This window comes from Nerophis lumbriciformis, linkage group LG22 (genome assembly GCF_033978685.3).
Source record: "Nerophis lumbriciformis linkage group LG22, RoL_Nlum_v2.1, whole genome shotgun sequence".
In the NCBI taxonomy this organism is placed as follows: domain Eukaryota; kingdom Metazoa; phylum Chordata; class Actinopteri; order Syngnathiformes; family Syngnathidae; genus Nerophis; species Nerophis lumbriciformis.
The window spans coordinates 26,996,306-27,011,001 of NC_084569.2; the positions used below are offsets into that span (position 1 = coordinate 26,996,306).

General features: G+C 37.2%; 1 protein-coding gene across 2 annotated transcripts in view; it reads left to right on the forward strand.

Moving 5' to 3' along the window:
• The window catches only part of LOC133615155 (microtubule-associated serine/threonine-protein kinase 1-like), a 137,546-nt gene that overhangs the window by 85,228 nt on the left and 37,622 nt on the right, over positions 1 to 14,696 (forward strand). For both annotated transcript variants that reach the window (XM_061973531.1, XM_072915703.1), the window contains 3 exons: positions 5,540 to 5,641; positions 9,142 to 9,274; positions 12,920 to 12,987. In XM_061973531.1, coding sequence (XP_061829515.1) covers positions 5,540 to 5,641; positions 9,142 to 9,274; positions 12,920 to 12,987 — 303 coding nt within the window. The remainder of the gene's footprint in view (positions 1 to 5,539; positions 5,642 to 9,141; positions 9,275 to 12,919; positions 12,988 to 14,696) is intronic.

Here is a 14,696-nt window from a genome sequence, read left to right on the forward strand (position 1 = left end):
ACTTTAATGATCCACAAGGGAAATTGTTCAACACAGTAGCTCAGTTACAATGATGGAAAGTGTAAGGATGGAAAGGACAATGCAGGTATAAATAGACTAAAACGAGCGATATAAAATATAACATATATACGAATATATAAGTAATATGTGTACAGTATATTATATATACAGATACATTATATTATGTATATAACATATATACAGTATATAACAATTACCATGTACAATATTACAGTATATATGACAGCAGCAGCATAAAATAGAGAGTTGATCCAGCAGAAAATAGAAAATATACATTAAAAACAAAGAGAAGTAGCTGACATAGAAGGTGTCAGGTAATAGACAGATATCATCTATTGCTGTATGGCGAGCGATTATACAGCTGGATGGAGTGGGGAATGAAGGAGTTCTTGAATCGCACAGTGCGGGAAGGAAGCTGAAGAAGTCTGTTGGAGTATGAGCTCCGCTGTCACTCAATTGTCAGGTGGAGTGGGTGGGCAGGATTGTACATGATGGCCAGCAGTTTGTCCAGTGTCCTCCTGTCCCTCACTGACACAAACGCCTCCAACTGCGTGCCAATAGTTTGGCCGGCTTTCCGGATCAGTTTATCAATCCGGTGTGAGTCCTTTTTGCTGGTGCTGCTCCCCCCAACAAACCACTGCAAAGTACAGGACACTGGCCACAACAGACTGATAAAATACCTCCAACAGCTTGCTGCACACATTAAAGGACCTAAGCTTCCTCAAGAAAAAGAGTCTGCTCATACCTTTCTTGTAAACAGCTTTGCAGTTGTCCTTCCAGTCCAGTCTGCTGATGCATTATTACACTTATATAAGACTTTTAAAGTCATTTTGATAGTAGGCTAATATAGCTAATATAGACACTTACATCATGTGTTGCCTTCATTATAACACTTACCGTATTTTTCAGACTATAAGTCGCAGTTTTTTTCATAGTTTATGAAAGTTGCATAATGTTTTTTTCCTTCTTTATTATGCATTTTCGGCAGGTGCGACTTATACTCCGAAAAATACGGTATATAAGACTTTTAAAGTCATTTTGATAGTAAGCTAATATAGACACTTAGGTCATGTGGTGCCTTCATTATAAGACTTATATACGGCTTTTCATTTTTTGCGGCTCCAGACAGGATTGTTTTTTGTATTTTTGGTCCAATATGGCTCTTTCAACGTTTTGGGTTGCCGACCCCCGCACTAGAGTGATTAAAGCAGGTGCTATTGAGCAAGGCTGTGATTGGTCGGCTTTCCCTCGTGATTTCCTGATGTGTGTACACGACCAGTCGCCTCCATGGATCAATAATGGCAATAAAAGTGACTGATGCACCGCATTAGTTGGTCCCAGCTGCATTAACACGCCTTTCTCTTTAACTACCATTTTTCGCTCGCCACAAGTCAAGCTGATAAGGTAAACGCTTGACGAGTGCACGACCCCCGCTCCACGCCAACAACACACGCCGATGATTCAATCGCTCCGTAATAGTCATGTTAGGGTCCGTGTTTCCAGAGTGTCACTGAACGCACCATACTGCTCAGTTATTTTCTATTACGCCCCCTCAAGGAAGAAGAAAACACACACTCCCCACCGCGACTATAAATAGTATCATGTGTCTATGAAATTGTTATATTTACACCTCTGTGTAACATTATATCCCTATTAACATTAAAGACAACAAAAAAGAAAGGAACATACAGTATTTTCCAGACTATAGAACCCACCAGTATATAAGCCGCACCCACAACATTTTAAAGGAAAAAACTAAATATTTCCATATATTAGATATATACAATGTGGTATGTGGGCTCTGTACCGAGGATGTCGTTGTGGCTTGTGCAGCCCTTTGAGACACTTGTGATTTAGGGCTATATAAATAAACATTGATTGATTGATTGATTGATTGATTTACGAAAATATTCTGTAAATTTTTATTTACATACCTCAATTGTTTCCAAACATTGTCTGTAAGATGGCAGTAAAACGGCCGATCAAACAAAACAGAAGTCATCGTCATGGACCCACTAGCTGCGGAAGCTAACTCTCCAATCAGCTAAACAGACTCAATAACTCCACGGTGACGTTTTGGTGAATTTACTGAGGAATTTGTGAAACTGAAACAATACAAAATGAATGTAAGTTAATAATACTAACACAAACACTCCTAAACGTGTTAGCATATTAGCTAATACTAACGACGCTGGCGTCATTACATTACAATAGCACGTGCAAATATGAAAAACGCTCCTACAGACATCGCACATGGGTCGCTTTAGTAAGTAAGAATTGTTTTAGTTATATTGTAAAACTTACAACTGTGCTTGGAGTGATGAAGAATTCATACAATTAGAAACTCGAGATATTGCCATAACAATATTTTTCCCCCGACCTCTTGTGTCACGACAGTGTGACGTGTTGTGCTGTGAGGTAAACAATGTTGTGTGAGCAAACGGTCAGTGCCAGCACTTTGATAAAGAAGGTGGGAAATACAACTGAATTCAATAAAGAAGGCATAGAAAAGTACTACTTCTGTCTTTAATCGCCGCCAAGAGTCTTCAACGCAGGAAAAAGTTGTTGAATGTGCATTTATCCATTTCATCGGTCTGTATAAATACAGTATATTTGACATTGTTTTCTGCATGTAAAACTCTATTTATGGTCTAAAAAATGTTAATATTTTGGAGTGTCTGGAACGGAATAATTTAATTTTCATTATTTCCTAATGGAATAACCTATTTTTCGGACAGTAAAGTGCACCGGATTATGAGGCGCACTTTCGATCAACAGGTGCATTCGGGTCTGTTTTCATACAAAAGGCGCACCAGATTATAAGGCGCATTCAAGTGGACGTATTAGGATTTTATTTTTCTACATGTAAACACTTCCTTGTGGTTTACATAACATGTCATGGTGGTTCTTTGGTCAAGATGTTGCATAGATGATGTTTTACAGACCATCTTCAAGCCGCTTTTGTAGGCGGTCTCATTTACGTGCCTCCACTTCGACAGCGTCTTCTCGCCGTCATCTTTGTTGTACCGGTAGTTTATAGCGCTTCCATAGCGAGTCTACTAAAAGATATAAGTTAGAACTCTACACTACTTTGTATTAGAAATGGCAACAGCGGAGGATGCATGGGCATGTACGAGCCAGTCTGCCCCACAACAAGAGGACAGAGAAAAAGGAGGTGCTTATTGACTCCGGCGCGGACTACAATGGCGGACGCGCACACATTTTTGGGACTTATGCAGATCCCAAATACACATCAGCAGGTACCAATAGGTAAGAAAAGTTGCCATCCGTATGTTGAAGCACACGTCTGACTACGATAGCCGAAATGCTCTGACAATCCATCAAAGGGTGCGGCTCGGTAGCTCACCAAAGTCGCACTAAAACATTTTGACGGATTTTTGAGCGCCGTGTGTAATGTTCTATATTCTCAAAGAAACATCTACGTTTTTGGTGTTGCTTGCTTACGCGTATTTGCTAGTTTCATTTATTGAACAAAGTGTCAACCTGCAGTCCAAATGTGTGACTGCCATCTACTGGCCACACTTATCACTCAAAACAATTCAGTGTAAAAATAGATTATGAGTAAAAAAAATTCAGTGCTTAAAATAAGTGTATATGAATTTAGTGTAAAGAAAATTCAGTGTAATAAATTCAGTGTAAAAAAATTCAGCCTAAAAAAATCAGTACATATGAATTCAGTGTATAAGAATTTGGTGTAAAAAAAATTCAGTGTAAAGAAAATTCTGTGTAAAAAAAATTAAGTGTAAAAAACTTTAGTGTATAAAATAACAGTGTATAAAAAATGTGTTTATAAAATATTCAGTGTAAAAAAAAAATTGTGTATAAAAATTCAGTGTAAAAAAAAAGAAAAATTAGTGTATAAAATATTCAGTTTAAAAATTTTTCAAAGAAATTGCCAGCATAATTTGATGTAGGAGGTGCTTATTGACTATGGCGCGGACTACAATGGTGGACACGTGCACATTTTCGGGACTTATACAGATCCCAAATACACATCAGCAGGTACCAATAGGTAAGAAAAGTTGGTACCCGTATGTTGAAGCACAGTACGTCTGACTACGGTAGCTGAAATGCTCCAACAATCCATCAAGCGGTGTGGCTCGGTAGCTCACCAAAGTCGCACTAAAACATTTTGACGGATTTTTGAGCACCGTGTGTAATGTTCTTTATTCTCAAAGAAACATCAAAGTTTTTGGTGTTGCTCTCTTACGCGTACTTGCTAGCGTCATTTATTGGACAGGCGTCAACCTGCAGTCCACATGTATGTTTTATGTGTGACTGACTTATCATCCTAAAAAATTCAGTGTAAAAAAAAATGTGCGTAAAAAAAATTCAGTGCATAAAAATCAGTGTATAAGAATTCAGTGTAAAATAATAAAGTGTAAAAAAAAATTCAGTACATAAAAATCAGTGTATAAGAATTTGGTGTAAAAAAAAAGATTCAGTGTAAAGAAAATTCAGTGTGATAAATTCAGTGTAAATAAATTCAGTATAAAAAATGCAATGATAAAAATTCAGTGTTGTAAAAAAAACTTTAGTGTATAAAATAACAGTGTACAAAAAATGTGTTTATAAAATATTCAGTGTAAAAATATTCAGTGTAAAAAAAAATTCAGTGTAAAAAAAAAATATGAAAAATTTGTGTATAAAATATTCAGTTTAAAAATATTCAGTGTAAAACAATTGTGTGTATAAAAATTCAGTGTATAATTTTAATTTAAAAACACTGAATTTTTTTTCAATGAAATTGCCAACATAATTTGATGTCGGAGGTGTTTATTGACTACGGCGCAGACTACAATGGTGGACACGGGCACATTTTCGGGACTTATACAGATCCCAAATACACATCAGCACGTTACCAATAGGTAAGAAAAGTTGGTACCGTATGTTGAAGCACAGTACGTCTGACTACGGTAGCCGAAATGCTCCGACAATCCATCAAGCGGCGTGGCTCTGTAGCTTACCAAAGTCGTACTAAAACATTTTGACACATTTTTGGGCGCCGTGTGTAATGTTCTATATTCTCAATTGGTGTTGGTGTTGCTTGCTTACATGACTTGCGTCATTTATTGAACAGGCGTCAACCTGCAGTCCACATCTATGTTTTATGTGTGACTGCCCTCTATGGCTACACTTACCATTACACCATGTACCAATTAAAATAACTTGGAGGCCACTAAGCACAAGCAGAATGAATACGTACATTAGCTGCACTGTCGAGGAGATGAACGCATTTTAAGGGCGTCTTGGGTGCTGATATGATTCGGTTTTCACTGGTCTCCTTGTCATGGATTTACAGCAAAAACTGAGGTACCAAAGTCTGCATGTAGTTCCAGTCGTAGTTTGAACCAAAATATGGATGCCGAGACAGATTGTTGCCCCTTGAGAAAGACACTGATTCCTCCAAATGAAGGTTTTATCTTCAATTCGATTCTTAGAAGATTTGTATATGTGGTATTTCAATTGTTCTTCTTGTCTTTGTCTGGACTTGCAGGCTTTTGAGCGCTCGGAAAACCCCGAGGTTGCTTTTGTCACGGAGTTGGTGAAGAAGCTTCTCATCATCATCTCCCGACCTGCCAGGCTGCTGGAGTGCCTGGTGAGATTGTTTGTGTAGGGGCTCTCACTCCATACCCATGTTTTTTTTACACATCCAGGAGACACTTTTGGGGATATCCTGCAGCGTCCTCTGCAGTGGACGTTTGTGTTTTGCAGAACTGGGGTATTACGTTTGCGGGAAGTTGACACTCTGACTAAAGAAATGGAGCGGAACCAAATGACCACTGCAAAGGACGCTGGTTCTCATGTAAATCTTACATGACATCCTCGTATGGAGGTGAATGTGTGTCTTTATTACGAAAGCTCGGTCTTTTTTTTTTACACTGAATTTATGTAACTGAATTTTTTGCGTTTGAATTTTGTGAACTGATTTTTTTACATCAAATTATGCTGACAGGTTAATTGATTTTTTTTTAAATTTCAATGTAAAAAAAAACCTTTTTGTGTAAAAATATTCAGTGTAAAAAAAAAAAATCTGCGTAAAAAAGACAATTCTGAGTAATAAATTCAGTGTAAAAAAATTATGTGTAAAAAATATTCAGTGCATAAAAAAACTGTAAAAAAAATCAGTGTATAAGAGTTCAGTGTAAAAATAATTCTGTGTAAAAAATCCAGTGTAAAAAAAAATTATGTGTAAAATTACTCAGTGTATAAATAACCGTGTATAGAAAAAATAGTTTATAAAATATTCAGTGTAAAATATTCAGTGTAAAGAAATGTGTATAAAAACTCACGGCATGGGTAACTTAAACATCTGTGAAGGCATCATTAATGCTGAGAGGTACATACAGGTTTTGAGCAACATATGTTGCCATTCAATTAAAGTCTTTTTCATGGACGCCCCTGCTTATTTCAGCAAGACAATGCCAAGCCACGGCTTCATAGTAAAACAGTGTGGATACTAGACTGGCCTGCCTGTAGTCCAGACCTGTCTCCCATTGAAAATGTGTGACTCATTATGAAGCCTAAAATACCACAACGGAGACCCCGAACTGTTGAACAACTTAAGCTGTACATCAAGCAAGAATGGGAAAGAATTATACCTGAAAAGCTTCAAAAATTGGTCTCCTCAGTTCCCAAACGTTTACTGAGTGTTGTTAAAAGGAAAGGCCATGTAACTCAGTGGTAAAAATGCCCCTGTGGTAACTTTTTTGCATTGTGTTGCTGCCATTAAATCCTAAGTTAATGATTATTTGAACTGTTAAATATCTTGTCTTTTCAGTCCATTCAATTGAATATAAATTGAAAAGGATTAACAAATAATTGTATTCTGTTTTTATTTACGAATTACACAACGTGCCAACTTCACTGGTTTTGGGTTATGTAGATCATAAATATTTGAAAGATTTATAAAAGTGAAGTTTCGAAGTACGAAAAAGAAAGTCTGTGTGCTTAGTATTTGCATTTAGATGAACATTTTCCCTGGCGCCTTGTGACTAACTCCTGGCAGCTGCCTTCCCGTCTGAGTCAGACAGGCCGTGACGGCGGTGCCATTCAGAGATGGAAGATGCCTTTTTGAGCGTGTCCGGGTAATCCCATGCAAGGCGTATCAATTCCCCACGCGTTCACCAGGGTGTCACCGCGAAGCCTTTTCTGATTGGCAGCTGACGCGTGCCACAAAGACGGGATTCATCCATCCAACTTTACCCTCATTTTATGAATGTCACAGTATTCGGATTAGAGATTGCACATTTAACAAACCAATACGGGTGTCGAAAAAAATAGATTTAAAAAAAAATTAGATTCCTAATCGGTTAAAAAAAAATAAAAATCTATGTATTTATTTTTTATCTGTCCTGTCTAAACACTCAGACAATCATATTGTTGATGTAGATGATCTATATCTGCTGTACAAATTTACTTTAGAAAATATACTTATTTGATTGCCTTATTTGTATTAGACTTTATTAAATATTTGGGTAGAATTGTATTAAACAAAACCAGTTTTATTTTCATGGAGGAATGTAGTTAATCATAGAACTGTCAGACAATGTTATTCAAAAGTATTGATTTTGAATTGAAATCCATTTTGAATCAAGAATCGATTCTGAATCAAATCGTTACTCCCAAGAATCAAATCAAATCGTGTGGTGCCCAAAGGTTCACAGCCCCACAACAGTGGATCAATTTGAGCAGCGAAATAGTTCAGTACGGTAAACGGGTCATTGGTAACCAACCAAAAGAAAATAAATCATTGGAAGAAGTAATCCAGGGCTTGACATGGTTACATCTAGCCGAGTCATAAAATGATTGTAAACAACATTTATCAGCAGCCGAAGGAGAGAAATCCAGAATCCAACTATTTCGTCCAGCTCCTTCAGGAATATCTTGAGGCATTTGCCGGCCATTTCAGAGACATAGCCTCTCCAACGTGTCCTGAGTCTCCCCCAAGGCCTTCTGCCGGTCGGACATGCCCAGGGAAGTTTCCGGAGACCAGATGTTTGACCCACACCATCCGGCTCTACTTCAGGTACCCCCTGGATTGTGGAGCTCCTCACTCAAACTCATTTCGACCACTATCTTGTCCTTTCGGCCTCTACCCGAAACTCATGACCATAGGTTACAAAAGGAACGTGGGACAACTGGTAAAATGAAAGCATTGTCTTCTGTCTCAGCTTTTTCTACGGACCGACGCAGAGTCAATCTGTCAACCTCTTGACCCATTCTTCCCTTACTTGTGAAGAAAACCTCAAGGTTCTTGAACTCTTCCACTTAGAGCAGGAGCTCATCGCCGACCCAGAAATGGCACTCCATCCTTTTCCGGGCAACAGCCACGGACTCGTACTCAGTGCTACATATTCGGCTGCAAACCGATCCAGTTAGAGCCAAAGGTCACGGTGTGGTGAATCCAGCAGAACCACACCATCCGCATAAATCTGCCAAACTCGAACCCTGGTTGTGCCTGGAAATTCTGTCCATAAACATTAAGAACAGAATTTGTGACAAAAAGCAACCGTGGCGCAGTCCAACTATCACTGAAAAGGGGTCTAATTTAATGGACTTACGGACCAAGCTCTTACCAAATCATTCGGGAACAAACCGCCCGAATCAGGCGGACCGATACCTCACACTCCTCAAGGATTTTTTGAGAGACGTGGTCGATGGCCTTCTCCAAGTCCACAAGAGACATTGAGACTGGTTGGGAAAACTCATAAACGAAAATCCCCAAAGAACTCTGAATAATCCAAAAGTCAAACCCACTGAACGCTTACCCGCATGACATCTCAATTGATGAGTGGCATCGCTCCTCTCCTAACATTCATACTGACCGCCACCTTTCACAATACAAAGAATCAGAATGACTCGATCTAAAACTGGAAATAATCCACAAAGTCAGGGAAATTGCAGCGAGGGAGGGAGAATCCTGTTTTAGGACTGTACGAGTCAGAAGGTAGATCACTTCCCCGGTTTTGTAAACATAAGAACATGTGCTAGTCGTGTATTTTACAACTAACTTCGGAAGTGTTCTCAAGCCAACCTTTCCGAAGTGTGATACATTTGTGATACTGATAGTTCTTGGTGTTGCTCTGAACTCCCCAGGAGTTCAACCCCGAGGAGTTCTACCATCTGTTGGAGGCAGCCGAGGATGTTGCCAAAGAAGGTCACCTGATGAAAACTGACATCCCTCGGTACATCGTCAGCCAGCTGGGACTCACCAGAGACCCCATTGAAGGTGAGGGGTGATACTGGAAATACACCAAGTCATTTAAAGGCAAAAGTTTGGCTCATCCTAACTTGACATTGTTAGATGCTTTCATGATCTTCTACTTTGCTCGTCAGGTTTTTTAGAAAATCATCCATTGAACCAAAATTCTCCATTCTAGTACAATCCCGATCTTGGGATCTTCTTGACATGGGGTGTCTAAAGTGTGGCCCGTGGCCAATTGTGGCCTACAGATATTGATTTAATGGCTTGCGGCACATTTTTTTTTTAAATTAAAGGGGAACTGCACTTTTTTTGGAATTTTGCCTATAGTTCACAATCATTATGAGAGACAAGAATGCACGTCTGTTTTTTTAGGATATTAAAGATGATTAAAAAATGCTTGGAAGATGGGGATAATGAAAGTCAGCGTTGTAGCCTTCAAAGTCTCTAAAACAACTTCAAAACCCTCCAACGTTTTATATACACACTGCAAGTATATATATAATGTAGTAACAGACACCTTCATAACAATATGTAATATGTACAATATACACACTGCAAGTATACATGTATATAATGTAGTAATAGACACCTTTATAACAATATATAATATGTACAATATACACACTGCAAGTATATATATAATGTAGTAACAGACATCTTTATAACAATATGTAATATGTACAATATACAGACTGCAAGTATATATATAATATAGTAACAGACACCTTCATAACAATATGTAATATGTTTTATATGCACACTGCAAGTATATATATAATGTAGTAACAGACACCTTCATAACAATATGTAATATGTTTTATATGCACACTGCAAGTATATATATAATGTAGTAACAGACACCTTCATAACAATATGTAATATGTTTTATATGCACACTGCAAGTATATATATAATATAGTAACAGACACCGTCATAACAATATGTATAATGTACAATATACACACTGCAAGTGTATATATAATGTAGTAACAGACACCTTTATAACAATATGTAATATGTACATTATACAGACTGCAAGTATACATATAATGTAGTAACAGACACTTTTATAACAATATGTAATATGTACAATATACACACTGCAGGTATATGTATAATGTAGTAACAGACACCTTCATAACAATATGTAATATGTACAATATACCTTCATAACAATATATAATATGTTTTATATGCACACTGCAAGTATATATATAATGTAGTAACAGACACCGTCATAACAATATGTATAATGTACAATATACACACTGCAAGTGTATATATAATGTAGTAACAGACACCTTTATAACAATATGTAATATGTACATTATACAGACTGCAAGTATATATATAATGTAGTAACAGACACCGTCATAACAATATATAATATGTACAATATACACACTGCAAGTATATATATAATGTAGTAACAGACACCTTCATAACAATATGTAATATGTACAATATACACACTGCAAGTATATATATAATGTAGTAACAGACACCTTCATAACAATATGTAGTATGTTTTATATCATATGCACCTGCAAGTATATATATAATGTAGTAACAGACACTGTCATAACAATATGTAACATGTACAATATACACACAGCAAGTATATACAATATATATAATGTAGTAACAGACACCTTTATAACAATATGTAATATGTACAATATACAGACTGCAAGTATATACATATATATATAATATAGTAACAGACACTTTCATAACAATATATAATATGTACAATATACACACTGCAAGTATATATGTAATGTAGTAACATACACAATTATAACAATATGTAATACAGCTTGGTTATTATACAGGTTACAGAACGTAAATGAAGTATTGTTGGCGGTTTTTGAATGCATTTTTAAAGTGATTTAGAGGTAGAATTGATTGCTAAAATTAGCTGCATTGCTAGCCACCAAGAACGAGACGATTTTACATGTTAGAATGCAAAACCCACCACCCCCAAAAACGTTTGTCTTCTTGTTTTTCATAACAATTGTGAATGATAGGTAAAATTTCCCCCAAAAAGCACAGTTTCCTTTTAAAAAAGTGGAATTAAAGATCAATCAGGTGAAATGTAACAAGAAACAGTTGCAATGTCAACTCTAATAAAACAAAGCTGCCATGCAGGCTGGGTTTTTTTTCACATCAATTACAACATCAAAAATGTAAGGACCTGATCAACTAAAGGTGTGCATGTACTAAAACACATGCAAACTTGATGGGGCACGCATAGCTTATCTACTAAGCTCGTGCACCTTTCAGCATGTCTGTCTTCATAAATATACAGAATGTATGCTGATTATTAGAACGCCCACAATATAATCATTTAGCACTCACAATGGGATTTATCAAAGCTGAAACTGTGGTATGTACTATTTAAAACTTGGTTGCAGCACTGCGTGACGTAAGACATGCATGCAGCTGCTCGGCCTTCGGAACAAAGAGTCTCTGCACGCAGTTTTTGTGTTGATGTTAACGAGGTTTGGAAATGTAGAGTCAGCTTGGTGACTTTTACACATTACGCACAAACACCACTAGTACTATGTACATATACAGGTATATACAGTATATATGCACCTGAGATCGTCTAAAAACACTTGGCTCTCCAAGTACCACCATAATGGCCGACATTAAAATACAGTAGTGTAGTAGACATAAGTATTCATTAAGTAGCACCATAATGACAACATTAAAATACAGTAGTGGAGTAGACCTAAGTATTCATTAAGTACCACCATAATGACAACATTAAAATACAGTAGTGGAGTAGACCTAAGTATTCATTAAGTACCACCATAATGGCCAATATTAAAATACAGTAGTATAGTACACCTAAGTATTCATTAAGTACCACCCTAATGACAACATTAAAATACAGTAGTATAGTAGACCTAAGTATTCATTAAGTACCACCATAATGACAACATTAAGATACAGTGGTGTAGAAGGCTTAAGTATTCATTAAGTACTACCAAAATGACAACATTAAAATACAGTAGTGCAGTAGACCTAAGTATTCATTAAATACCACCATAATGACAACATTAAAATATAGTAGTGTAGTAAACCTAAGTATTCATTAAAAGCAAGGCAGAGGTTTTATTTTACTACACCACTGTATTTTAATGTTAGTGCATCTGCCTTACAATACGAAGGTCCTGAGTAGTCTTGGGTTCAATCCCGGTCTCGGGATCTTTCTGTGTGGAGTTTGCATTTCCTCCCCGTGACTGCGTGGGTTCCCTCCGGGTACTCCGGCTTCCTCCCACTTCCAAAGACATGCACCTGGGGATAAGTTGATTGGCAACACTAAATTGGCCCTAGTGTGTGAATGCGAGTGTGAATGTTGTCTGTCTATTTGTGTTGGCCCTGTGATGAGGTGGCGACTTGTCCAGGGTGTACCCCGCCTTCCGCCCGATTGTAGCTGAGATAGGCTCCAGCGACCCCAAAGGGAATAAGCGGTAGAAAAATGGATGGATTATGGTGGTACTTAATGAATACTTAGGTCTACCGCACTACTGTATTTTAATGTTGGTCATTATGTTTGGAGAGCCAAGTGTTTTCTGAGGTTTTACTTGGTGAAAAAGTACTTGTTGTTTTTCCAAAGTGTGTGACATTTGATTATATTTGATATACTTTGGTCATCAGAGCTAGTCAACCTGGATAGTTACGACAGTGAAGGACCTCTCACACCTGAAACCGATGACTCAACAGAGGTGGGTTGTTTATTTCTCTTGTGTTTGTGTAGTAGTGGTGCACTTTTTATACCCTACATGTTGTTTTTGTTCATTAGTCCACAATGTAACAAGTGATCTGATTGGAGACCAAACAGCCAATCAGAGTGTCCAGTTGTCTGATTGGTTGCCTTTTTGGCATGAACGTAACGCTGCGCCAAAACTTGCGCAGAGGGGTTTAGAGAGAGCAAGGAAGACAGAGAGCAGTAGTTGTTGCACGGTGATATGGATAGTAGCAAACATGCAGACACATTCATTTAGCACATAACACATTTATATTGGCTCAAACCATTGAATTGTTCAGTTTATTTTCTTCACAAAAGTGTGTAATGAATGCAAAATGTGTTTTTCTCTGCTCAAAATCTGCCTTTGCGACCTCAAAAATCAAGGCACAAATATAAGTCCACAACCTTCATTGTGCCAAGGTTTTAGAGTGTATGAAGGGTTTTAAGAGTAGGTGTCATGGTTGCGCGTCGTTGAGCTTAGCGTGACCCCAAGATGCGGAGACGGCAGGCGACGGGCATTTGGGAAAAATAACAGAAGGTAGCAAACAGCAGAGTACGTAGCGGGAAAAACAAGGTAATGCTACAGAAAGGCAAACGCTTTCATAACCTGCCAGTTGAAACGGGTGCACTGAAGAGAAACAACAAAAAACTATATATATATATATATATATATATACATATATATATATATATATATATATATATATTAGTGTTGTCCCGATACCAATATTTTGGTACTGGTACCAAAATGTTTTTTGATACTTTTCGGTACTTTTCTAAAGAAAGGAGACCGCAAAAAATTGCATTATTGGCTTTATTTTAACAAATTATCTTATTGCAATTTTGTCCTTAAATAAAACAGTGAATATACAAGACAACTTGTCGTTTAGTAGTAAGTAAGCAAACAAAGGCTCCTAATTAGTCTGCTGACGTGTGCAGTAACATATTGTGTCATTTATCATTCTACTATTTTGTCAACATTATTAAGGACAAGCTGTAAAAAATTATTATTAATCAACTTGTTCATTTACTGTTAATATCTGCTTATTTTCTCTTTCAACATATTCTATCTACACTTCTGTTAAAATGTAATAATCACTTATTATTCTGATGTTTGATACTTTACATTAGTTTTGGATGATATCACAAATTTAGGTATCAATCCGATACCAAGTAGTTACAGGATCATACATTGGTCATATTCAAAGTCCTCATGTGTCCAGGAACGTATTTCCTGAGTTTATAAACATAATATACATTTTTTTAAAACAAAAATAGATTTTGTGATGCTAAAAAATATTGATGTAATCATAGTAGTATCAACTAGATACGCTCTTGTACTTGGTATCATTACAGTGGATGTTTGGTGTAGATCCACCCATGGCGTTTGTTTACATTCAGGTACGGCGCCATTAGCGGTTATGCCGGTGAGCTACGGTGTGTAGTGAAGCATGTTTAGCTCTTCCTCGTCTTCCAGTGATAATGCTACTGGTAAGAAACTTACTTTATTTGTCGCCATGAATTAGTGATTTAGAAGTAGCTAAAACACTGCCAACTGCGGGTGGACTTTAGCCGCAAGCTAGATAGCCATGTCTTAAAGCATCTCTTCCTGAGGGCGTTTCAGTGTTATAACTTCACCTTTATCTTTAGTTTTTAAGCCAAAATGTGTCCTTTCTCCCTTTTCTG